Genomic DNA, 27,200 nt, shown 5'->3' with positions numbered 1-27,200 from the left:
TACGTACGAATGTGACGTTACTAAGCTGAAGCAAAGCAGTTTAAACTGGGCTGGAGGACCAAAGCAGTTTAAACTGGACTGGAGGACAAAAACAGTTTAAACTGGGCTGGAGGACCAAAGCAGTTTAAACTGGACTGGAGGACCAAAGCAGTTTAAACTGAGCTGGAGGACCAAACCAGTTAAACTGGGCTGGAGGACCAAAGCAGGTTAAACTGGACTGGAGGACAAAAACAGTTTAAACTGGGCTGGAGGACCAAACCAGTTTAAACTGGGCTGGAGGACCAAAGCAGTTCAAACTGAACTGGAGGACCAAAGCAGGTTAAACTGAACTGGAGGACCAAAGCAGGTTAAACTGAACTGGAGGACCAAAGTAGGTTAAACTGGGCTGGAGGACCAAAGCAGTTTAAACTGCGCTGGAGGACCAAAGCAGTTTAAACTGAGCTGGAGGACCAAACCAGTTAAACTGGGCTGGAGGACCAAAGCAGTTTAAACTGGACTGGAGGACCAAAGCAGTTTAAACTGGGCTGGAGGACCAAACCAGTTTGAACTGGACTGGAGGACAAAAACAGTTTAAACTGGGCTGGAGGACCAAACCAGTTTAAACTGGACTGGAGGACAAAAACAGTTTAAACTGGGCTGGAGGACCAAAGCAGTTTAAACTGGGCTGGAGGAGTTCACAACATCTTCCTGTTCACTCTCCACATCTGCTGAGGACATGCAGTTACCTGGATGTAACCCTGGTTCCATGAGGACGTGCTCAGCCTGAATATTTTACAGAGAAAGTAGCCGACATGATACCAAAACCGTGAGTGACGTGTCTAAACTCAAGCACATCAGAGGTATCAAGTCATAAACCAAACTGTTGTGCAGTTGGACACTCTTACATGTCGGTGTTTAATGTATGTACTGTAAATACTGTAGATCCAGCAGGGAACAGCAGATGTTTAGCGAGGACGTCTCAAAGCGTCTGGAGTGCTCAGTTAACAGAGGATCATCGGGGAGCAGCGGACAGTCCCTCTCCTGCTAATTATCTAACCGTGTTTTTATCCATGGACGTGTATTTGTCCTTTGATCCAAACTTTACAGACACTAGTCACATATTGGTTAGTGTTACGTAAGTGCAGGGACTTCATTAAGACACTCATAATGATCTATATCGCGCTCACAGCAGAGTGAAGAATCCCTCCTGGGTTTTATTATGTTAGTGGAACAATATGCACGACGGCCCGCTAATGCTCTGTTAGAAGCAGAATATGTTAATGAGGAAGACACGTTTTATGTAACAGGTGGCGGTAAAAATGCAAACGGGCAGAGAAGAGTCGTGTAAAAGAATGAGTTTCTACACCGCTCATGTTTATATAATGTATTTAACTTTAACTGTCGCCTCACAGCGAGAAGGTCCCTGGTTCGCATCCCGGCTGGGTCCCTTCTGTGTGGAGTTTGCATGTTGTCCCCGTGTCTGCGTGCGTGTTCTCCGGGTTCTCCGGTTTCCTCCCACAGTCCAAAGACGTGCAGGTGTTGGGTTCATTGATGACTCTAAATCACCCGTAGGTGTGAATGGTTGTCTGTCTCTGTTCGTCTCTATGTGTCCTGTGATAGACTGGCGTCCTGTCCAGGGTGGACCCCGCCTCACGCCCGATGTCAGCTGGGATCGGCTCCAGCCCCCCCCCCCCCCCCCCCCCACACCTCATTAATTCATTAATTAATTCATGAATTATTGAATGAATAGCACACATTCATGGAGCTGTGATACGGTTGTAATATCTAATGAACTTGACTAAAAGAGCACACGCTGCATCTTGTGTTGTGACATAATTATGCAACTCTCATTAAACAATTAAAGTGAGTTCAGGTCAAGTGAAATTCATTCATCTTCAGCCTCTTGTCCCTGTCGGGGTCGTGGGGGGGCTGGAGTCGATCCCAGCTGACATCAGGCGTGAGGCGGGGTCCACCCTGGACAGGACACCAGTCTATCACAGGACACATAGAGACGAACACAGACAGACAACCATTCACACCTACGGGTGATTTAGAGTCATCAATGAACCAAACACCTGCACGTCTTTGGACTGTGGGAGGAAACCGGAGAACCCGGAGAAAACCCACGCAGACACGGGGACAACACGCAAACTCCACACAGAAGGATACAGCCGGGATTCAAACCTGGAACCCTCTCGCTGTGAGGCGACAGTGCTGACCACTACAACACCGTGTCGCCCTCAGGGCAATTTAATTCCAGCTCATAATTTTTCCAACTTTTACATAATTGAGGTGGTTGAAATGTCTCTTGATGGTCCGTCTGCCTCTTTCTGGCCCAGGGAGTAACCTGAGCATAAAGTTCTTTAAGGGCGCACTCCCACTGTGCCTCCGTCCCGTGCCCCGTGCTTTAGGGTCCTTGTCCCCCCCTCCAGGCCCGTTTGTACTCACACTACCTGGGCCTCGGTGAATGCTTCTTGCTGCCTATACGTCATCACGCCGTAACACGTCACACGCATTGATGACGTCATGGCGATGCGTGGCTTTGTTTCCAGATCTTTCCGTAGACCTCAGAGTTTTTGTGCGTCTTGTCGACTGTTTTTGAATCTTTTCATCGACCAAATCTGCAGTAAACACTCCACCTCCGCATCACACCAACGTGAACCTTTCACCGCCATTGTTTGAAATGTCCGCGCATGGTCCCTCCTTCTTTTTTCTATGTCCAAACAGGCGCACAGGAAATGACCTCAGAACCGCCGTAGGCCTCGTGCTCGTAAATGTGCAAACGCGCTTTACTAAAGCCCACCTCTCTCAGACGGGCCGTGGACGGCCAGCTGGCCGCAGTTATGCACGGAGCGGGTGCACTCACACTGGTCAAACGCACTAGGCTTTAGCTGAAAAAACGGTTTTGGCCCGGTGCGGAAGGACAGTGTGAGTGCGCCCTAAGATACTGTTAACTTAATAAACTCTACATTGATGTATAACACGCTCTAGCCGCAGTACGTCCTCTCATTTTAATAAGCAATAATCCAAAAAACCCCAGAGCACATGATTATAATATCAGGCCTTTCAGACGCTTCAGTGTCTCAGTGTTTTATCAGCGTAACTACATTTAGAGAGCCCGACGTAAGAGTCCAAGTATTGCATCCTAAAGCAACAGGATGTGCATTTCCCTAAAATGATTAAGAAGAAGACAAACTTGTTCCCGAGGAGAAAATGTGAACAGTGTGTTTGTTCTTTTGCAGAGACACTCATCATTTAAGTGGGGAGGTTTCAAAGCAAAATGGTTTCTCATTCAATTAAAGATCGGTTTCATAATAACAGGGATTCACATGAGTTTGTGCTGAGTCAGTGATGCGTCCTGTTGACTCACTCTGAAAGGAGATGTTTCATTTACCATCAATCATGTTTTCTTTACCTTTCTTTCAGTGTGGTGTTCGTCATATTTAACGTTTCTCTGGTGGAAACGACGACTCAGATCCTTCCTGTGTCTGTGACGTCTTGAACGTTTTATTCTCCAGTTACAAATCAGAGTTTTTTAAACTGTGTTCAGAGAGTTTTCGTCAATCAAACCGTTCAAAACCCAAAGATATTCTGTCACCAGTCGAATCCTGTTCACTGGTTTTATCTCTATCAGCCGTCTGAGCACCTTTGCAGAGTCATATCGGTGCAAAATCCACATAGAAAAGGTCGTTTTTCATGCACTAGATCTGCTTCCATATCAGTAATCTGTGATTTAATTCCCTCTAAAATCAGTATCAGTTTCTAAAATACCACATCGGTCGAGCTCTGATGTTCTAACGTAACATAACTGTGTCACCAGTCGGACGTGTTCGCTGGTATCAGCCCTATCCGGACGAATCCGGTCTGCCACAGTTTCCGGTCTTTTCACGGTGCTTCTACGGGTGATCGCCGAAGATGTGCAAGTATAATTTATTTACACACTTGTAAGACTCTCCAAGGTAAATTTCATATTAGTGCATGAACATTTCTGTGTCAGATTAGTGAAATAAAGTGACGTTGATGAGAGAAAGCAGTCAGAACGTTCGGGCGACGCTCAGCCTGAGCGGCTCAGGTGCTGCTTTACATTCAACATGGAAATGAAGAAGACTTTACGCTTTATTTTGGAGCTGTTAAAGCATGGACTTTTATTGTGAAGGACTGAAGTTTGGCCCTGGATGTTTGGACCACATTGATAGGCTTTTATTGTGAAGGGCTGAGGTTTGGTCCTGGATGTTTGGACAACATTGATGGACTTTTATTGTGACGGACTGAAGTTTGGACAACATTGATGGGCTTTTATTGTGAAGGACTGAAGTTTGGACAACATTGATGTAAATTTGGACGACCAGCAGCTCCTGTGTTTACGGAGAGGAGATCTAAAGGGTTAGCACACGGCTAATTCAGCGTGTTAGCGTCCTTTTGAGCGCTCTGGTTCACACAAAGATAAATCAGGACGTTCAAACCAGATTTGGTTACAAAGAGAAGAAGTTAGACTTTAGTTTAAAAAAACATAAATGAACTCTAAACTTTACGCCATCATTTAGATCTGTAGGTTAAACAGAAAGTTTTTTAGAATTGAGTCAAAAACTGTCGTCTGGAGACACAGATGCGTTCATATTTGGGGTACCAGTTTCTTGTCTGTCCCACTGGAGTCTCCCTTAGAGAGAGGGGGAGAAGTTCAGCATCCGTGAGGAACTCGGAGTAGAGCCGCTGCTCCTTTGTGTTGAAAGGAGCCAGTTGAGGTGGTTCAGGATCCTCTGGTAAGGATGAACCCTGGGCGCCTCCCTAGGGAGGTGTTCCAGGCACGTCCAGCTGGGAGGAGGCCTCGGGGAAGACCCAGGACCAGGTGGAGAGATTAGATCTCCACACTGGCCTGGGAACGCCTCAGGATCCCCCAGTTAGAGCTGGTTAATGTGGCCCGGGAAAGGGAAGTTTGGGGACCCCTGCTAAAGCTGCTGCTTCTGAGACCCGACCCCGGATAAGAGGCTGAAGATGAGATGATAATTTAAGCATTAATACAATAATAATTCTATTTTCCCTTGGAAAACTTAATGAAAGTTATACATTGATTGCAGTTTTTCAGACGTTTTGTTTGATCTGTTAGCGTTTTAAATGTGACACATTAAGAAAAAGTCGTTTTTCCCGTTGTTTTGCTCTTTATTAGGATATCTGGAGCGTCTACGAACCGTCCAACTGTGAAATAAGAAAACACACTCGGTCTCTTTGCGGGCTGCTGATCAGAAAACACAGGATTCAACTAAGATATAGGTCATTTCATCTCTCTGACGATGTATTTCATTATACAGAGAGTCTCTGTGAAAGAAGCGCGTGGTAAAGCCTTTTTCTGTAAACTTGCACTGAATCTGGAAAACATGTTTCACTGTATTAACTCACTCTGCATCCGATTTTTCAGCTGTTCATTAAAAACTAATCAGAGAATGGGCAGATTTAATTCCATTTGGGGTTTTCTCCGCTCCTCCTCCCTCGTGTGCAGAGAAACACGCTTCTCCCTACCTCACTTCTTAGATGGTTTCAGATTAGATCAAGTAGAGCTTTTATTCAGGCCGTGAAAACACTGAGAGAGAACTTTATTAACCCCCGACAGTAAAGTCTTTTTTCTATCACAGCCTGAGTGAATGTATAATGACCTGCAAATAACCAACAAACTGATGTTAATGACATAATAATCATAGCAGTAAGAGAAGTGATTACATTTCCCTAACGTCCCACCCACACATCAGGACGTCCTTTCATATATACACTAGAGATCAAACCCAGAGAACAATCATTGAACCCAAAGTGTGTAAAGTAGTCAGTTAAGGGCGCACTCACACTGTCCATCCGTACCGTGCTCAAACAGGTTCCACGGCTAAAGACTGGTTCCTTTGACCAGTGTGAGTGCAACCGTACTGCGTCTAGCTGCGGCCCGTTTGGGAGAGTTGGGCTTTTGTAAAGCACGCTTGCATATGTAGGAGTACGAGCGTGCGCACATGTACGAGCACGAGGCCTACGGCGGTTCTGAGGTCATTTCCTGTGCGCCTGTTGGGACATAGAAAAAAAGAAGGAGGGACCATGCACGGACATTTCAAACAATGCCGGTGAAAGGTTCACGTTGGTGTGATGCGGAGGTGGAGTGTTTACTGCAGATTTGGTCGATGAAAAGATTCAAAAACAGTCGACAAGACGCACAAAAACTCCGAGGTCTACGGAAAGATCTGGAAACAAAGCCACGCATCGCCATGACGTCATCAATGCGTGTGACGTGTTACGGCGTGATGACGTATAGGCAGCAAGAAGCATTCTCCGAGGCCCAGGTAGTGTGAGTACAAACGGGCCTGGAGGGGGGGACAAGGACCCTAAAGCACGGGGCACGGGACGGAGGCACAGTTGGAGTGTGCCACCTCTCCCAAACGGTCCGTGACCGGCAAGCGTGCCGCTCCTAGACGTGGTACGGTTGCACTCACACTGGTCAAAGGAACCAGACTTGAAACCGTGAAACCTGTTTGGGCACGGTACGGCTGGACAGTGAGAGTGCGCCCTTAATTAAAAAAAGGCAGATATGTGAGTCCAGAATGACTGACGGTGTGTTTGTGTTTGTCTGTCCCCACAGTGTGTCCCAGTGGAAAGTACGGCAAAGACTGCGCCGAGTCGTGTTTGTGCACCAACAACGGCACGTGTAACCCCATCGACGGCTCCTGTCAGTGCTTCCCTGGGTGGATCGCAGAGGACTGCTCCAAACGTAAGGCGCTCTTCCTCTTCTCTCCCTCTCTCCTCAACACGTACAGACCGCTCCAGTGGATCGTGAACCAATCGGAGACAGCACCTAAAACATTTATTATTAATCATCCATCCTTTATTGAACAGAACAATCAGTTAATCACTTGTGATGAAGCTAACGAAGACCCCTGATGACGTATATCTGTTCATTTGTGTGTGTGTGTGTGTGTGTGTGTGTGTGTGTGCGTGTGTGCGTGTGTGCGTGTGTCATTGGCAGCATGTGCTCAGGGCTCATGGGGCCCAGACTGCATCCACACATGTAACTGTCACAATGGAGCCCAGTGCAGCGCCACAGACGGAGAGTGTGACTGCAGCCCAGGATGGACGGGACTCTTCTGCACTCAGCGTATGCCTCACTCTCTCACACACACACACACACACACACACACACACTCTCACTCACACACACACACACAGATCTAATAAAGGAAAGGGAATACACTCTCTGGCTGCTGTGAGGACACATTACTGATACACTCTCACTTCTCACAGTGGAGTCACAGAGGTCCCCTGTTATGAATGTCTCATACCTGCACCTCCATCTGGTGGCAGATAAAAAAACTACATGCCTGAAGACATTCCTGACCCCATCTCCTTAGCTATCTTCTTCCTTTCTTCCCTACTTCTTACTTTCCCCTCTGGCCTACAAACTGAGTAAACAATAGCATGTTTCACACAGATATTCAGCAACAGTGCCGCGATAAAGGTCTGCGTGCCCATGTTCCCTGCTTTTCACAGAAAGGGTCCTGTGTTCCTACAATCAGTGCAAATTTCCCGGCAAATAGGCCTATGTAGACCCTAACCTCTGACCCTAACCGTAACCTCCAACCCTAACCGTAACCTCTAACCCTGACCCTAACCCTAACCTCTAACCCTGACCCTAACCGTGACCTCTAATCCTGACCCTAACCTCTAACCCTGACCCTAACCGTGACCTCTAATCCTGACCCTAACCTCTAACCCTGACCCTAACCGTGACCTCTAATCCTGACCCTAACCTCTAACCCTGACCCTAACCGTGACCTCTAACCCTGACCCTAACCGTGACCTCTAATCCTGACCGTAACCTCTAACCCTGACCCTAACACTAACCTCTAACCCTGACCCTAACCTCTAACCCTGACCCTAACCTCAAACCCTGACCCTAACCTCTAACCCTGACCCTAACCGTAACCTCTAACCCTGACCCTAACCGTAACCTCTAACCCTGACCCTGACCCTAACCTCTAACCCTGACCCTAACCGTAACCTCTAACCCTCTTACCCTGACCCTAACCGTAACCTTTAACCCTAACCGTAACCTCTAACCCTGACCCTAACCTCTAACCCTGACCCTGACCCTAACCGTAACCTCTAACCCTGAGCCTAACCTCTAACCCTGACCCTAACCTCTAACCCTGACCCTAACCGTGACCTCTAACCCTAACCCTAACCTCTAACCCTAACCTCTAACCTCTAACCCTAACCCTAACCTCTAACCCTGAGCCTAACCTCTAACCCTGACCCTAACCGTAACCCTAACCTCTAACCCTGACCCTAACCGTAACCGTAACCTCTAACCCTGACCGTAACCCTAACCTCTAAACCTTACCCTAACCTCTAACCCTGACCCTAACCGTAACCCTAACCTCTAACCCTGACCCTAACCGTAACCTCTAACCCTGACCGTAACCCTAACCTCTGACCCTAACCGTAACCTCTAACCCTGACCCTAATTTAATGGAGTTAAACTAAAGTCTAACTTCTTCTCTTTGTAACCAAATCTGGTTTGAACGTCCTGATTTATCTTTGTGTGAACCAGAGCGGTCAAAAGGACGCTAACCAGCTAACACGCTGAATTAGCCGTGTGCTAACCCTTTAGATCTCCTCTCCGTTAACACTGGAGCTGCTGGTCGTCCACATTAACATCAATGTTGTCCAAACCACAGTCCTTCACAATAAAAGCCCATGCTTTGACAGCTCCAAAATAAAGCGTAAAGTCTTCTTCATTTCCATGTTGAATGCAAACACCACCTGAGCCGCTCAGGCTGAGCGTCGCCCAAACGTTCTGACTGCTTTCTCTCACCAACGTCACTTTATTTTACCAATCTGACACGGAAACGTTCATGTGCTAATATGAAATTTACCTTGGAGATTCTTAGAAGTGTGTAAATAAATTCTACTTGCACTTCAGTGAAGATCAAACTGTAAAAGCACCACGAAAAGACCGGAAACTGTGGCAGACCGGAAAACACCAGCAAGGCGTCCAACTGGTGACACAGTTACGTTAGTGGCCAAACAGTGGAATTACAACTGTGTCTGACGCCTTTGGGCCCAAAAGAACGTCTGTAAATCTGTGGATTCACTTTTTATTCAAGCATCACGACCCCCAGGAAATGAAAATGCATTAATATCATAATTGGATCCATTCTGTCCGAGAACCTGTCGAACGTCTCCAAGAGAAACACGGCTAAATAACTGGATCCTCAGTCAAGGTAGCAGGGCGCTAACTCTGTCCTCCCAGTCCGTCTTCACACCTTTAGTACAGATGTTTCAGACTTCTCCGCTGCTAATTTGTTCACTCATAAGTCAGACGTTTATGCGAGGAGGCCCGGTTCTTTGCAGTGGCAGTGGTTCACATAAAAATGGCTGCTGCTCTGAACATCCTGCTGTGTTTATTTCACATCCGTTCTCCCCTCGTTGCATTTCTATGGTCAAACCTGACCCTAATGTTTATAAAAGACCGTTATGGGGATTGTTTTAAGCTTTGCATGGACACATTTATTCGGTATTTTTGGGTTTGTTTGTTTACGATACGTTGAAGAAGTCGCAGTGATGATGAGGAATCAAAGGGTCGTGTGTTTGTCTCCAGGCTGTCCTGCGGGGTTCTACGGCGCGCAGTGTGCTGAAGTGTGTCGCTGTCAGAACGGGGCGGACTGCGCCCACATCAGCGGACAGTGTTCCTGCAGGACGGGCTTCATAGGACAAAGCTGTGAGCTCAGTGAGTGTGTGTGTGTGTGTGTGTCTGTGTCTGTGTCTGTGTGTGTGTGTCCATATCTGCACGCCGTCGTTGTGAAGACAAAATGTATATACAATATTTTGGGGCTTTGAACAATAATTACACCGATACGGTCAAAGTTCACAAAGTTCAACAATCAAAAAAATAATCATATTTCATATTGAAATGCATCTTAATGGATGAACAGTTATATTTTTTTACATAAATAAGATAAGGGCTCATATGATTTCATTGATTATACCGTCGGATCTCTCCCATTAAATCTCTGTGTGTATGAAACAAGTGTGGTAAAAATTAGCCGCACTGCTTTATAATAATGTTGAGTTTATATATAATGTTTGCATCAGTGTGACAGAAGTTCTTAACATTTAATTTACTGGATGAACAAAAACAAAAAGGAGACGGGTTCAGAAGAAGAAGAATTACTTTATTGAGCCCGCAACGGGGACATTTCACTCATTATTATTAATCATGTTACACACACACACACACACACACACACAGGCCCGAAATACACACACATGCACCAATACATGCAATTAAGGAGAGACGTTAGAGCGAGGGGGCTGCCAGTGACCGGTGCCCCAAGTAGTTGGGGGTTCTGTGCCTGGCACCTCTCCAGCCACCAGTCCACGCTCCATACATTTTCCACACCGGGACTTGAACCAGTGACCCTATGGTTCCCAGCCAAGACACCTATGGACTGAAAACAGAAAAGTTTCAATAAATCAAGGAAGAAAGACGACGCATACTGTAGGGCACTGGTTCGCTGTCTGCTTACGCCCTAAACAGTGTTATTATTTGTGTTATTTTATTAACACAAGTAAAGTAAATGCAGAAAGAAAGAAATATCACATGAGCTGTGGGTTTGTGTGTCGTGTGGAGAGAGCAGCGTTAAAGTGAAGTTATTGTTCTTGTAGGTGTATGTAAAGTACAAACTCTGCACATTATTGTGTTATTGTTATAAAGATATTCATTCTGCACACATTCCTGTACATTAGTCCCATTTTAATAAGACGAGAAGCTGCAGAGAGTGCCTTAATGTCTACACGTGAAATATTAACTGTGTGTGAACCTGTGCTCCTGCGTCCAGAGTGCCCCGCGGGGACGTTTGGTTACGGCTGCCAGCAGCTGTGCGAGTGTATGAACAACGCCACCTGTGACTACGTGACGGGGACCTGCTACTGCAGCATCGGCTTCAAAGGCATCCGCTGTGACCAGGGTGAGCCCGTGTTCTCTGAACGCTGCCGGGGAGGAAACGTGTTTGATGCTGACTCTGTCGGCTCAGATGAAATGTAGAAGCGCAGATGACGGGGGAACACGGATACACATTACCTCAGAGATTAAAGAGAAGACGTGTTTGTATAAGATGAAGCTACGCAGCGTCTCACACGTCTGTTCTTCATTTCACAGTCAGATTCATTCCTCATCCTCATTCATCGTTGATATTGCAAGTATGTGCTTTGATGTATTTGTGCATTCAAACTATGAAAAAAGTCTTTTCGCTCGGGTCAGCACATGCGAACATTGATGAATAATGAACTTTGTGGAAACATCAGTTAGCATTCGTCAGTGATGGAGCAGACTGGGAGATGTGATGTGTTCAAAGCAGCTCACAGAGCCACAGAAAGGCTTCAAAGATCGTTTCTGCGAACATTACAAGGGCTTCAAACAATACAAATACATAAAACACATGATTTAAAGCCACTAAGTGTGGAAATTCGGACCTTCGTGACTCTGAGTAGTCGTATCAAAAGGATGCGTTGTGTGGGGAATGAAAGCAACACAGGACTGACTGTTTTCAGAAGGGGGAGTGTGCCCTAACAAACCCACTACAGCTGCATCTCCACTGTACATATTATTATTATTATTATTAATATTATGAATATCTGGTCTTTAAGTTTTAACTGACACCTTTTCAAAAGATATTTCTGGGTCCAAACACTCAAAAAAACAACAACGGCCAAACCTGTGAACATTTTACAATCACTTCTTTTTCGTTTTTATCAATGGGAAAGAGGAAAAATGACCCGTTCAACAGGAAAACTGCTCTGCAGTGTTGTAGAAATACGGGGCTTGAACCTGGAAACCGTCCTTACGTGTTACGTCAAGACTTAAAGTTGTAGTCTGTAAGATTTAAGTTCAGTTAAGTTAAGTTCCTTTCTATCAGAGTGAGTTAAAACAATGGTGACTGATCATACGACCCACTAATGAAAGCTCTTCTACCTTTTTGCTGAGTAGTGCAGTATCCGTGTCTGTGGCGACACTTAGATGTAAATAAGCCGCCATGTTAGTGACGCTGCTGACAGCGGTTGGTCGGTCGCCCAGATCATGCTGCATTCACTTGTAATCGGAATATTTCAACTTCTGAGTCAGGCAGAAGTGTTATAGGAACACAGGCCATTGTTTTAAATGTCCGCGCATGGTCCCTCCTGTCCCAACAGGCGCACAGGAAATGACCTCAGAACCGCCGTAGGCCTCGTGTTCATACACGTGCGCACGCTCGTGCTCCTACATGCCCACCTCTCCCACTTCAGCATTAGCTGACAGTTTTCAGAAGGACTGTTTTCCTACAAACAAAATCTTCAGCCCTCACAAAACGATTTCATCTCATAACAAAACCGAGGCTTCTGTCAGAACTTTTTATATTCTTTTCTTTCTTTTTATAGGTTTTAATTTGAATGATTTTACGCAGCATAATTTATTGTCCCTTTTTCTTTTAAGTTTATTTATTTAGGAGATAATATCCAACTTTGTGCCGTGACCATAAACTGTGTAAAAACAGACGTAGTGTCTCCGTCGAGGTCCGTTCTCTCAACTTGATCCGATCGTCCTCGCCTACAGGAGTCTCCATCTTTTCAAACTTTGATTCCGCCTCATTTCCTTTGTCCAAAAAAGGGCATGTATGTGACGTTGGGGGGAGGGGCGTACGTCCATCTGGCTGAGGTTTACCTCCGAGGAGAAGTGAGGGCCAGAGGCTAGCTGTCACTCAAGAGGCCACGCCCCTAATTATTCATAAACTTTAACCTCCAATAAGATAAAAACTAGCCCCTCCCCCTCAGTGTTGTCATGGAGATCTGATCTAAACACACAGACTAGAATGTTCTTTTGTCCTTAAACAGGTTTAATGATGCTGTGTAAACGGCCTGTTTAACATGGGGCTCAATGAGAAACTGCTCTGTTATGAAACCTGCCCCTAGTGGACACTCAGAGAACTGACGCTGACGGAGCTTCCTGATTGGATCAAACCAACAAACCAACGCGCAGACGTGGCCGTTTGGTGGCCGTATGTTTAGGAGAATAGGTCCAATCACACAGAGGAACACGATAAAAGTGATTGGCATGCTTTTTTAGTCTCTCTCCAACAGCAACGATAGATTTGAGGATTCCGCAGTAATAAGTTAAATGTGGGGCTTTTATTTTGAAACTTCCAGTAATATGAGGATGTCAGTCCATTCACGTAAAACCCCTGTTTACGTGTTTTTGCTCAGCGGCTCTGATGATGGAGGAACTGAACCCCTACACAAAGATCAGCCCGGCTCTGGCGTCAGAGCGCCAGTCGGCCGGCGCCGTCCTGGGCATCATCTTCCTGCTGCTGCTCATCATGGCCATGCTCGGCCTCGTCGTCTGGTTCCGCTACCGGCAGAGAGAGAAGGGTCACCACGTGCCAAACGTCACCTACACGCCCGCCCTGCACATCAACTCCACCGACTACTCGCTCTCGGGTAAGACGTCCGTTTCTCCGCGTGTTTTAACGTTTCTCACACATCCAGGCGACCGGAACACATTCTTTTTTCTATTCATCGTCTATAAAATGTCAGAAAAAGAGTTTCTTCACGTGGTTTGTTTCGTCTACCAACAGGCTAAAGATATTCAATATACATTAATATAAAAGGGCCAATGTTCAGCATTCTTGATTTCAGCACGGACCTCCTCTATGTGTTTGTGACCATAAAGACAAACAAACAGGTAAAGAGAAGGAAGTTCCTCCTCTTGGATCCAGCTGGACTTCCTTCAGTTTGATTGGCAGCTGTGGACACCGGCGTCCCTCTGACTGTGTGCACATGCGTGTATGTTTTCTGTATAAATGTGCTGATGCTGTGTGGTGACAGGAGGGCTGCAGTGCACAGGCCTGCTCTCCTCTCCAGACTCCTCTCCCAGTAACGCCTCAGCAGGCGGCTGCTTCTCCAACCCCAGCTACCGCACTCTGGGGCCCTGCACCTACGCCGCTCACTACGCCAAGCCAGCCAAGAGGAGCTCCAAGGTGGGTCAAAAGAAACCCCGTTACTGTGTGTGTGCTGCAGGATTAGTATGAACTATTAAGTATTCAAATATTCATAAAGACGTGATGAAGCAGTGAACAGTCGTGCTTGCAAGTGACTTTTTATAAGTGCTGTAATTTTGAATTCAGAAGTTAACTATAAAAAAATTAGCCGTCCGCTCTCGGCTTCAGTAGAATCTCAGAAATGTGAAACATTTATTAACGTCTCTGTGAAAATACAAGTGATATTCATTCACATAAAATCAATGACAGGTAAGAGTTCATTCACCCAAATGAGCCTAAACCAGGGGTAGGCAATTCCGGTCCTGCAGAGCAACTGTCCTGCATGTTTTTGGTTTCTCCCTGCCCTAACACACCTGAGTCTAACAATGATCCAACTGTGACGAGCATCAGCTGCTTGATAACGAGCAAATCATTAGAATCAGGTGTGTTGGACAGTGGCTCCAGGAGCAGAGAGAAACCTAAAACATGCAGGACAGTGGCTCCAGGAGCAGAGAGAAACCTAAAACATGCAGGACAGTGGCTCCAGGAGCAGAGAGAAACCTAAAATATGCAGGTCAGTGGCTCCAGGAGCAGAGAGAAACCTAAAACATGCAGGACAGTGGCTCCAGGAGCAGAGAGAAACCTAAAACATGCAGGACAGTGGCTCCAGGAGCAGAGAGAAACTAAAACATGCAGGACAGTGGCTCCAGGAGCAGAGAGAAACTAAAACATGCAGGACAGTGGCTCCAGGAGCAGAGAGAAACCTAAAACATGCAGGACAGTGGCTCCAGGAGCAGAGAGAAACCTAAAACATGCAGGACAGTGGCTCCAGGAGCAGAGAGAAACCTAAAATATGCAGGACAGTGGCTCCAGGAGCAGAGAGAAACCTAAAATATGCAGGTCAGTGGCTCCAGGAGCAGAGAGAAACCTAAAACATGCAGGACAGTGGCTCCAGGAGCAGAGAGAAACCTAAAACATGCAGGACAGTGGCTCCAGGAGCAGAGAGAAACCTAAAATATGCAGGTCAGTGGCTCCAGGAGCAGAGAGAAACTAAAACATGCAGGACAGTGGCTCCAGGAGCAGAGAGAAACCTAAAACATGCAGGACAGTGGCTCCAGGAGCAGAGAGAAACTAAAACATGCAGGACAGTGGCTCCAGGAGCAGAGAGAAACCTAAAATATGCAGGTCAGTGGCTCCAGGAGCAGAGAGAAACCTAAAACATGCAGGACAGTGGCTCCAGGAGCAGAGAGAAACCTAAAACATGCAGGACAGTGGCTCCAGGAGCAGAGAGAAACTAAAACATGCAGGACAGTGGCTCCAGGAGCAGAGAGAAACCTAAAACATGCAGGACAGAGGCTCCAGGAGCAGAGAGAAACCTAAAACATGCAGGACAGTGGCTCCAGGAGCAGAGAGAAACTAAAACATGCAGGACAGTGGCTCCAGGAGCAGAGAGAAACTAAAACATGCAGGACAGTGGCTCCAGGAACAGAGAGAAACTAAAACATGCAGGACAGTGGCTCCAGGAGCAGAGAGAAACCTAAAACATGCAGGACAGTGGCTCCAGGAGCAGAGAGAAACTAAAACATGCAGGACAGTGGCTCCAGGAGCAGAGAGAAACTAAAACATGCAGGACAGTGGCTCCAGGAGCAGAGAGAAACCTAAAACATGCAGGACAGTGGCTCCAGGAACAGAGAGAAACTAAAACATGCAGGACAGTGGCTCCAGGAGCAGAGAGAAACCTAAAACATGCAGGACAGTGGCTCCAGGAGCAGAGAGAAACTAAAACATGCAGGACAGTGGCTCCAGGAGCAGAGAGAAACCTAAAACATCTAGGACAGTGGCTCCAGGAGCAGAGAGAAACCTAAAACATGCAGGACAGTGGCTCCAGGAGCAGAGAGAACCTAAAACATGCAGGACAGTGGCTCCAGGAGCAGAGAGAAACTAAAACATGCAGGACAGTGGCTCCAGGAGCAGAGAGAAACTAAAACATGCAGGACAGTGGCTCCAGGAGCAGAGAGAAACTAAAACATGCAGGACAGTGGCTCCAGGAGCAGAGAGAAACTAAAACATGCAGGACAGTGGCTCCAGGAGCAGAGAGAAACTAAAACATGCAGGACAGTGGCTCCAGGAGCAGAGAGAAACCTAAAACATGCAGGACAGTGGCTCCAGGAGCAGAGAGAAACTAAAACATGCAGGACAGTGGCTCCAGGAGCAGAGAGAAACCTAAAACATGCAGGACAGTGGCTCCAGTAGCAGAGAGAAACCTAATACATGCAGGACAGTGGCTCCAGGAGCAGAGAGAAACTAAAACATGCAGGACAGTGGCTCCAGGAGCAGAGAGAAACTAAAACATGCAGGACAGTGGCTCCAGGAGCAGAGAGAAACCTAAAACATGCACGACAGTGGCTCCAGGAGCAGAGAGAAACTAAAACATGCAGGACAGTGACTCCAGGAGCAGAGAGAAACCTAAAACATGCAGGACAGTGGCTCCAGGAGCAGAGAGAAACCTAAAACATGCAGGACAGTGGCTCCAGGAGCAGAGAGAAACCTAAAACATGCAGGACAGTGGCTCCAGGAGCAGAGAGAAACTAAAACATGCAGGACAGTGGCTCCAGGAGCAGAAAGAAACCTAAAACATGCAGGACAGTGGCTCCAGGAGCAGAGAGAAACCTAAAACATGCAGGACAGTGGCTCCAGGAGCAGAGAGAAACTAAGACATGCAGGACAGTGGCTCCAGGAGCAGAGAGAAACTAAAACATGCAGGACAGTGGCTCTCCAGGAGCAGAGAGAAACCTAAAACATGCAGGACAGTGGCTCCAGGAGCAGAGAGAAACCTAAAACATGCAGGACAGTGGCTCCAGGAGCAGAGAGAAACCTAAAACATGCAGGACAGAGGCTCCAGGAGTAGAGAGAAACTAAAACATGCAGGACAGTGGCTCCAGGAGCAGAGAGAAGCATAAAACATGCAGGACAGTGGCTCCAGGAGCAGAGAGAAACCTAAAACATGCAGGACAGTGGCTCCAGGAGCTGAGAGAAACCTAAAACATGCAGGACAGTGGCTCCAGGAGCAGAGAGAAACTAAAACATGCAGGACAGTGGCTCCAGGAGCAGAGAGAAACTAAAACATGCAGGACAGTGGCTCTCCAGGAGCAGAGAGAAACCTAAAACATACAGGACAGTGGCTCCAGGAGCAGAGAGAAACTAAAACATGCAGGACAGTGGCTCCAGGAGCAGAGAGAAACTAAAACATGCAGGACAGTGGCTCCAGGAGCAGAGAGAAACCTAAAACATGCACGACAGTGGCTCCAGGAGCAGAGAGAAACTAAAACATGCAGGACAGTGACTCCAGGAGCAGAGAGAAACCTAAAACATGCAGGACAGTGGCTCCAGGAGCAGAGAGAAACCTAAAACATGCAGGACAGTGGCTCCAGGAGCAGAGAGAAACCTAAAACATGCAGGACAGTGGCTCCAGGAGCAGAGAGAAACTAAAACATGCAGGACAGTGGCTCCAGGAGCAGAAAGAAACCTAAAACATGCAGGACAGTGGCTCCAGGAGCAGAGAGAAACCTAAAACATGCAGGACAGTGGCTCCAGGAGCAGAGAGAAACTAAGACATGCAGGACAGTGGCTCCAGGAGCAGAGAGAAACTAAAACATGCAGGACAGTGGCTCTCCAGGAGCAGAGAGAAACCTAAAACATGCAGGACAGTGGCTCCAGGAGCAGAGAGAAACCTAAAACATGCAGGACAGTGGCTCCAGGAGCAGAGAGAAACCTAAAACATGCAGGACAGAGGCTCCAGGAGTAGAGAGAAACTAAAACATGCAGGACAGTGGCTCCAGGAGCAGAGAGAAGCATAAAACATGCAGGACAGTGGCTCCAGGAGCAGAGAGAAACCTAAAACATGCAGGACAGTGGCTCCAGGAGCTGAGAGAAACCTAAAACATGCAGGACAGTGGCTCCAGGAGCAGAGAGAAACTAAAACATGCAGGACAGTGGCTCCAGGAGCAGAGAGAAACTAAAACATGCAGGACAGTGGCTCTCCAGGAGCAGAGAGAAACCTAAAACATACAGGACAGTGGCTCCAGGAGCAGAGAGAAACTAAAACATGCAGGACAGTGGCTCCAGGAGCAGAGAGAAACTAAAACATGCAGGACAGTGGCTCCAGGAGCAGAGAGAAACCTAAAACATGCAGGACAGTGGCTCCAGGAGCAGAGAGAAACCTAAAACATGCAGGACAGTGGCTCCAGGAGCAGAGAGAAACTAAAAACATGCAGGACAGTGGCTCCGGGAGCAGAGAGAAACCTTAAACATACAGGACAGTGGCTCTAAGACCGGAATTGTCCACCCCTGACCTAGACAAATAAATTATTATTTATTAGCAGACGTATTATATGAGCAGAGAGCTCGACAGATGAAGCAACAGTGACAACAAAGAGAAAAGTAAATTTCACTGGATTTTTAATAATAAAAATAATAATAACCTTCGACCCTGCCTTGAAATAAATCAAACTCCTTTTCCCCTCCTATGAATCTAATCTCTGAGTCTGTAAACTGCTCCATCATCCTGTTTCATCATTTCTTTCCCAGTGTTTTATCGTGTTTCTCCGTCTCCGTGTGTTTCAGGTGAAGACCAAGAAGCGGCACAGGAACAGCGCTCCGGAGTGGGGGGCCTACTGTAACCTCAGCGAGCTGGGTCAGTCCCTGCGTCTCTCTTTTCTTTCCTCAGACGCTCACAGGTGTAGTTTAGCTTCTGCGTGAAGGCCTCTACGGGGGAATTGTTGGGTCTCTGTAAATCATCATAGAGTGTGGTCTTTACCTGCTCTGTAAAGTGTCCTGAGATAACCTTTGTTATGATTTGGCACTGTAAATAAAATTGAATTGAATTGAATTGAACACTGGTTGCCGTCGCCATGGTCGCTTCCGTAAACAACGTTGTGGTTGTGACGTCATCAATGATCAACTGTGAATGCGGGTCATTTCAGGAGCGTGAGCTGTTCACACACAAATCCGTAGACAGTCCACATTCAAAGACGTGATGTGAACAGACAAACAACACATCAGATTTGAGCCATAAATCAGAATTGTGCATCTGCAGTGTGAACGTAGTGAAAGTGTGCAAAGTGCCACTATTAAATAAAGATATAGAAGTAGTTGAGGTCTTTTGGTTCTTGTTTGTTTTCACCTTTCAGGACCTTTTCCTCTCTGTTTCTGTGCAGGTGTTTACTGCGTTGACCGGCGCTACAGCTACCACGTGGAGCCGCGCTACAGAGGTACAGTGTGAGGGGGGCCTGAGCCTGCGTGACCTCATCGACCCCGGCCAATCCTCTTGCTCGAACACTTCCCTCTGCCAATGAATGCCTCTCTTCCGTCTTGCACCTCAGCTTCATGTTGCAGCATGTCGTCGCTGTAGCGGGCGATCTTTTACAGACAGATTCTGTCTGACAGACACAAAAAGAGTCTCAGGACTTGGGCTCCTGGTTGTAGTTAGATGTCGTATAGGTGCGTACCCGCGCATGGAGATCCAACTTTAGCTTCATATTTAAGTAAAGTACTAAAGTACTAAATCACAATCTTACTTTCAAACCAAAACTGGTGCATTAAATGAGCTACATAAGTGTTTGTCCAGGGATGTGTTGTCTCAAAGTGTTATGAGCGGTGCGGGGAATAACTCCGAGGAGCAGGACCCAAACGCTGACACGGACAACGAGTAAGATTTAAACAGATATTTAATAAAGAAGAAAATAAGAACCAAACAAAAACCAGGGAACGGGAAAACAGGAACAGGGTCCGGGTGAAGACGAGGGGAAAACCACACGTGGGGATCAGGGGACGAAACACGGACGGAGGGAGGGAAACAGGAACTCAGGAAACTATAACAAAAGAAACAAAGAAAGGATGAACACAAGACAAAGCAACATGGATAGAGAACACGATCATAGAGTAGGTAGCCAACCATGAGAGACACGAACCACGACATAGCAATACGGCGTGGAACCGGACGAGGGTCACATCCGGCTCTTTATCCTTTTGCGTTAATGAGGAGACGAGCCACAGCTGGGAGAACCACGCCGACCAGCTCCAACAGACAAACACACAGGGAAAGACACAAGCAGGAGAAACAGACAGAGGGAGACAAACTCACACAAAAGGAAGAGGGAAGAGACCGACAGGACCGGAGTCCTGACACAAAGCTACTGTTTCAGTTTGACCTTAAACGTGGTTGGTTTGTAGTCGGTTTGATGCCGTCGGAGCTTTGTTAACATGCACCTGTGAACGCACCCGTTCATCAGTGAGCAACGTGTTTTAGGACGCGTCACAGGAAATCTGGTTAAACTGTCAAACGCAGAACTGAACGTCTACATCTGCTTTTCTTCAGATGTAAAATTATATTTGACATTTACCCGTAGGACGCCACTCATCTGTTAATGGACTTCTTTATACTCTACCGTGCTCACAGGTTTATAAATGAACATTGTCTTCTCCATTGTGTATTCAGAAAAACAGAAAAGGGTTTTGTTAATAGGTGGATAACTTGAACAGACGTCAGTATCCTTATTTAGATGTTCTGCTCCGACACAGACTTCATCAGCAGCAGTCAGAGATCAGAAACAGTGTCTCATCATATAGTTGTTTTTTTTTACACAGCTTATATTTTTAAACAGTCTTAACCAATCAGAGGGTCCGGATCACTTGGTCCCCAGTGGGCTTCAGGTGCATCCGCTGCTCTAGACTCCACAGGACGTGCACATGATTGTATATGAAGAAAATACTGACGAAATGTTACAATGACTTAAAATGAATTCTAACACATGAAAATTCACTTTAGTTTACTAACAGTCACTGACAGTGCTATTTCATAAATGCACATTGAAGTCATAAATACATATGTCAATTAATAAATGCACATGTTAATTCATAAATTGGCATGTTAATAAATACACGTTATTCATTAATATACATTCTAATTCATAAATAAAGGGTCATATGTTCCCTGGTCGCATAATACTCTGCCTTCGCTGATTTAATTCAAAGTTTCATCAGGGTAAAGATCAGGGTAAGGGTTAGGGTTAGAGGTCAGGGTCAGGGTAAGGATCAGGGTTAGAGGTTAGGATCAGGGTCACGGTTAGGGTTAGGGTGAGAGGTCAGGGTCAGGGTGAGGGTCAGGATTAGGGTTAAGGTTAGAGGTTAGAGGTTAGGGTCACGGTCACAGTTAGGGTTAGGGTCAGGGTCACGGTTAGGGTCAGGGTGAGAGGTCAGGGTCAGGGTGAGGGTCAGGATTAGGGTTAGGGTTAGAGGTTAGGGTCAGGGTCACGGTCACAGTTAGGGTTAGGGTCACGGTCAGAGTTAGGGTTAGGGTCAGGGTTAGGATCAGGGTCACGGTTAGGGTCAGGGTCACGGTCACAGTTAGGGTTAGGGTCAGGGCTAGGATCAGGGTCACGGTCACAGTTAGGGTTAGGGTCAGGGTTAGGGTTAGAGGTTAGGGTCAGGGTTAGGCTTAGGTTCAGGGTGAGAGGTCAGGGTCAGGGTTAGAGTGAGGTTTAAGGTCAGGGTTAGGGTTAGAGGTTAGAGGTTAGGGTTAGGATTAGAGGTTAGGGTCGGGGTCAGGGTTAGGGTCAGGGTCTACATAGGCCTATTTCCTGAAGAATCAACACTGATTGTGGAAAAAGTAACAGACCGAGGAACATCAGACCCTCCCTGCTCACATAGGTTTGCTTCCACAAATACGCGTTAATTCATAAATACGCGTTAATTCATAAATACGCGTTAATTCATAAATACGCATGGTATAAAACTAAAAACAAAAATGTTTTTATAGGTTTTACAGGATACTTTCCCAATATGGTTCCAGCTCTGTGCCGTGGTTATGTCCACACTGGCACACACCTGGATTAAAATGAGTAAAGTGTCTCTTTGAGCACACGCCACATGTTGTAAGAGCAGCGTGCGTGAGTGTGGTTGAAGAGCTGCAGCATGATGAACCCTCTCAGATCTGTACCTGAATGCTCCGAGGCTGAACCTGACGTTGTTGATATGAACCCGGTGTGTTTGTGTCTCTGCAGGACGACTCGACGCCTCTCCTCTGTGTGTTTCCCTCTCTGCTGGACTCCTCCTCCTCCTGAATGCTGTGTTTCCCTCTCACTTCCTTCAGCTGCAGATGTTGTTTTTTACCCAAACTGCTTTTGAATGTTGACGTTGGCCCGTGAACGTCACCTCTGTTGTCCAGTGATGCCATCATTACCCTAACGTGTTTGTTTCTTACAGGATCAATGACCACGACAAGACTTCCTCGTTGTTGAATCTCTATTCTTCCTCGATTGTTGTCTCAGTCACACACACACACACACACACACACACACACACACACACACACCGCCCTGCTGAGCGCCAAATGTGATTCATCCACAGCTGAAAATAGTCCCCAGTGAATTCACAATTTCCTCCCTATTGTTTGTTAAAAGCGACAGTGAGCCGGTGAGAAAGTACAAGAACACGACGTGTGAGTGTGAGTGACCCACTCCGCTGAATGTCTCTATTAACAAACATGAAATTAGTCACCATGGTAACAGCCAGTTTTGTTCAAATGCTGCAGGAGATGTCTCAGATATGACGCATTAACATCTGTTTTATAACCGTTCATGAGGAAAGTTGAGTCCAGGGTTTTTAGTGTCACGGGTTCGAGTCTTTTTTCGAGGACAATGTCATCGTGTAAATCTGAGGACGGCAAAAAAATGTCCAATCTGATCTATTTCAATTCAAGTTGTCTAATAAAAACTGGACTTCTGCTTCTCTTCGTGGCTGGTTTCAGGCTTTAGAACATCTGACCTGCGACCGGAGACTTCGCCCAATCACAGCTCATGTCACAGAGAGAGATAGAGCGTTCCTATTGGCTCGTAAACGCATCCTTTCAGACAGTGCTGATGGGAATTCTGGCTCTTTGATGGGAGCTCGATCTCACGGCTGTCCCCTTCTTAGCCGCTCATTGTTCTTTTTTAACGTTTTCTATTCATCTGCGCATCGATCAGGCATTGTCCCCTCGCACCGGCCTGTCCTGCCTGTTGGATTAAAGGCTTTAATGTGTCTCTAATCTAACGCGTGACACGAGCGAGCGTCAGCGATGACATCACTTTGATAACATTGTTTTCTATTGGATGGTCCTAACTGGCCAAGTGCCGTTTGAAACGTAACTTTTGTCGGACGCCCCGTTTCTATTTATTTGTGTCGATGGACGAAGAACTGTGTGTGTGGACAGAGAGCGCAGATGTGACAGGGTGTAACGGCCGTCTGTGCATCCCGCAGCTGCTGCCGCCGCTGAGGTTTGGGCGTCGATCCAAAGAACGCCTCTCAAGTACAGTTCAGTGCAGAAGCAGTTTGTTCATACCTACGTCTCTGTAAATCATAGATAAGTCATAGAGTGTGGTTTTTACCTACTCTAAAGTGTCCTGAGATCACTTCTGTTAGGATTTGGCACTATAAATTGAATTGAATACCAAAGAGCCGTTCAAAAGAACCGTTTCACATCACTACAGGACGGTGAAAGTCTGATTAAAGTCGCAGTCGTCAACATTCTTTTGATCATATTCAATTAAACCGACACTCGGCTCCGATAGAACGACATAAATCATCCAGTTTTGGAAACAAACACGCCTGAACATGCACCTAGAGCTTGTTGTTTGTATTGCAAAAGTCCACCGTGCCCGTATCATCCTGTCCACTCAGCACAGTTCACAGTTCGTGCACACGCCACAGATCCCTCCTCCCCCCTCGTGCATGTTAAAATATCACAGGCACACGCTAAATGACGTTAGCAGTTGCTATCTATGAGTGAGTTAGCCAGCCTACCTCCATGTAGCGTGTACTCCATGTTGTTTATCGATGAGAGAAGAGACGGGCGCGTTCACAGGAATCTGGTGCACGTGCACTGACGAGCACTCGATGGGAGGGAGGGGAGGAGCTCGGTGGTAGAGGGGGAGGGGCTTGAGAGTTGGAAACATCCGAAATTTCTGCCAGACTTGGCGACTGCAGCTTTAAAAGGAGTAAAATCCTGCAGTAAAAAGTGACTTTTTCAGCACAGACAGTGCAGAGAGTTTCAGTATTAAAGCGTTTCAGAGACGAGAGAAACGGCTGAGGAGAAGTTCATGTTTCTGAATCACAGGTTCATTTAAAAGGGCTTTAAAAGGAAAACAGAGCATTGTCAGCAGCTGTAAGAGAGCATCAGGATCACTATGACGACGGGGATGATTGAATTGAGTGTATGAAGCAGGGGACGGAGGGGGCGGTTTAACACTCTGGCTTTAAAATGTGAAAACTGAAATCACCAGCAGACCTTTAAGGACAGTGACGGTCTCCAGTGTGTTGAGTTCAGCTGTACAGTTTATACTTTCCGCACACTCGAGCCTAAATGACCGTTGTGCTCTTTCTCTTGTAGACTACATGAAGGGCTCATTGTCCAGCACCTGCTCCCTCAACAGTGAAAACCCGTACGCCACCATCAACGACGCGCCCGGCGTGTGTAAACACTCGGAGAGCAGCTACGTGGAGATGAAGTCACCGGCTCACCACGACCACATGACGCACTGCTGCTCCGCCGCCATCATCACCACGACCACCAACACCACCGTGCCCGCCAAGAACGTCTACGACATGGGTACGCTTACGGCGAGAGGGCGTGTAATTTTAAAACTTCAGATGTTGACTCTTCTCCCATATAGAGCAGAAAAATACGTTTACCTCCGAGGAGAAGTGAGGGCCAGAGGCTAGCTGTCACTCAGGAGACCACGCCCCTAATTATTCATAAACTTTAACCTCCAATAAAATCAAAACTAGCCCCTCCCCCTCAGTGTTGTCATGGAGATCTGAGCTAAACACACAGACTAGGATGTTCTTTTGTCCTTAAACAGGTTTAATGATGCTGTGTAAACGGCCTGTTTAACATGGGGCTCAATGAGAAACTGCTCTGTTATGAAACCTGCCCCTAGTGGACACTCAGAGAACTGACGCTGACCGAGCTTCCTGATTGGATCAAACAGGAAGTCGCTGTGGTGGGGGCTTAGTTGAAACTCATCAATATTCAATTTTCATATATTTCTGATAAAAATCTGAGCTTCCTGCCCGTCATCTGTCGCTCTGCTCATGCTGCGTTCAAGTGCCATGGGAAATTTGAGGTTTTGGACCCATTGTATAACTATGCAAAGTGCACTTGAATAACTGTCGAAGTCGAACCTCCTACTAGCAAAAGCAGGGTAGGTCATCTGCTAGTTGGAGGTTCCACTTTGACAGTCATTAGAGTGCACTTTGCCTAGTTCATTCATTCATTCATTCATCTTCAACCGCTTATCGGTTATCAGGGTCGCGGGGGTGCTGGAGCCGATCCCAGCTGACATCCGGCATGAGGCGGGGTCCACCCTGGACAGGACGCCAGTCTATCACAGGACACATAGAGACGGACAGAGACAGACAACCATTCACACCTACGGGCGATTTAAAAAATTCGGACTTCCCCTGGCTTTCAATACTGTGGCTTTACCCACAGTATCGAAGTCCAGGGAAGTTATATATATATAAAAGTTTCAAAATAAGACATTCATTGAAGGTGCGCCTTATAGTGCGGAAAATACGGCACTTTACATTTGATTTAAATTTGACTTTATTTTTAAACCCTGAATGTCTTTAAACCCTCGGCCCTGCAAACACCTGATCATAATCATTTATTCATTTAAAAGAAAGATGAGTCACTTCTTTTTAATGTTCGTTCATTTAACCTGATAAATATAACGAATGCGTGTTATTCAGCTGTTTAATCTGGCGTTAAGCAGCGTGGCCTCGGGGCAAAGACACTGTTTTTATTCATCTTACAAATAAAATCAACTTTAAAGGGCTGCAGCTAATTATTACTTCTAAATTAGTCATTTAAATGATTAATGTGGGGAAAGAGTCACAAGAGAGAGCGTTGATTTATCCAAAACTAACAGATATTCAGTTTATAATAAAGATATTAATAATTAAACTGATAACTGAGTTGAGGACGGTTGTTTTTAAAGTCTTATTTTGGTATTTACTCTTTTATTTGTGCATGTTAGCGCATACAAATTAGTATGTTTAGGTTTAAGTGTGTACATGTGTATATTTTATTTATTTATTCTTCCAGTTTTATGTATTTATGAGTACTAATTTCTTATCTAAGGGGGGTTGAACACAAAAAAAGGAAGAAGAGTATTGAGATAATGTGGGTAACAGATATTCACTGCATCAAGTGTCTATAAACAACAACAAGAACCAGCTGGATCTGTCACGATGTACGCAACACTCTCTAAGGGCGCACTCACACTGTCCTTCAGCACCGGGCCAAAACAGGTTTTTACGGGTAAAGCCTAGTGCGTTTGACCAGTGTGAGTGCAACCACTCCACGCATAACTGCGGACAGCTGGCCGTCCACGACCCGTTTGGGAGAGGTGGGCTTTAGTAAAGCACGTCTGCACATGTACGAGCACGAGGCCTACAGCGGTTCTGAGGTCATTTCCTGTGCGCCTGTTGGGACGTAGAAAAAAGAAGGAGGGACCATGCGCGGTCATTTAAAACAATGGCGGTGAAAGGTTCACGTTGGTGTGATGCGGAGGTGGAGTGTTTACTGCAGATTTGGTCGATGAAAAGATTCAAAAACAGTCGACAAGACGCACAAAAACTCCGAGGTCTACGGAAAGATCTGGAAACAAAGCCACGCATCGCCATGACGTCATCAATGCGTGTGACGTGTTACGGCGTGATGACGTATAGGCAGCAAGAAGCATTCTCCGAGGCCCAGGTAGTGTGAGTACAAACGGGCCTGGAGGGGGGGACAAGGACCCTAAAGCACGGGGCACGGGACGGAGGCACAGTGGGAGGGCGCCCTATTATCCACAACTGAAGGAGGTAGAAGAGAATATGAGACTTTTTTATTTGATTAATAAAATGATAAATCCGTTAATAAGCGATTTCTCCTCTCGTCTCTCCTCAGAGCCGACCATCAGCATCGTGCAGGGCGCCGGCGCCGGCACCGTGGTGGTCCCCGGTTACCCTCAGAACCCGTACGACCTGCCCAGGAACAGCCACATCCCCAGCCACTACGACCTGCTGCCTGTGCGCCCCAGCCCCTCCCACAGCCACAGCCCCCCGCTGCCCGGCAGCCCCACCAGCTCGCTGCTCTAG

The 27,200-nt window shown here is 46.6% G+C and overlaps 1 protein-coding gene across 1 annotated transcript in view; it reads left to right on the top strand.

The window, feature by feature from the left end:
* Window positions 1-27,200, top strand: part of LOC310945504 (multiple epidermal growth factor-like domains protein 10) — a gene marked incomplete at its 3' end in the record, with an annotated part of 145,325 nt that extends 118,125 nt beyond the window's left edge. The window contains exons 13-22 of the mRNA XM_083911617.1: window positions 6,590-6,718; window positions 6,974-7,102; window positions 9,608-9,736; window positions 10,848-10,976; window positions 13,246-13,479; window positions 13,867-14,018; window positions 18,642-18,711; window positions 19,235-19,288; window positions 24,445-24,663; window positions 27,010-27,200. Of these exons, the coding sequence (XP_083767743.1) occupies window positions 6,590-6,718; window positions 6,974-7,102; window positions 9,608-9,736; window positions 10,848-10,976; window positions 13,246-13,479; window positions 13,867-14,018; window positions 18,642-18,711; window positions 19,235-19,288; window positions 24,445-24,663; window positions 27,010-27,200 (1,436 nt within the window). The remainder of the gene's footprint in view (window positions 1-6,589; window positions 6,719-6,973; window positions 7,103-9,607; window positions 9,737-10,847; window positions 10,977-13,245; window positions 13,480-13,866; window positions 14,019-18,641; window positions 18,712-19,234; window positions 19,289-24,444; window positions 24,664-27,009) is intronic.

This window comes from Echiichthys vipera (genome assembly GCF_963691815.1).
Source record: "Echiichthys vipera genome assembly, chromosome: 1".
Taxonomy (NCBI): domain Eukaryota; kingdom Metazoa; phylum Chordata; class Actinopteri; order Perciformes; family Trachinidae; genus Echiichthys; species Echiichthys vipera.
Note: the sequence above shows the minus strand (reverse complement) of the source record. Positions and strands in the feature narration are given on the sequence as shown.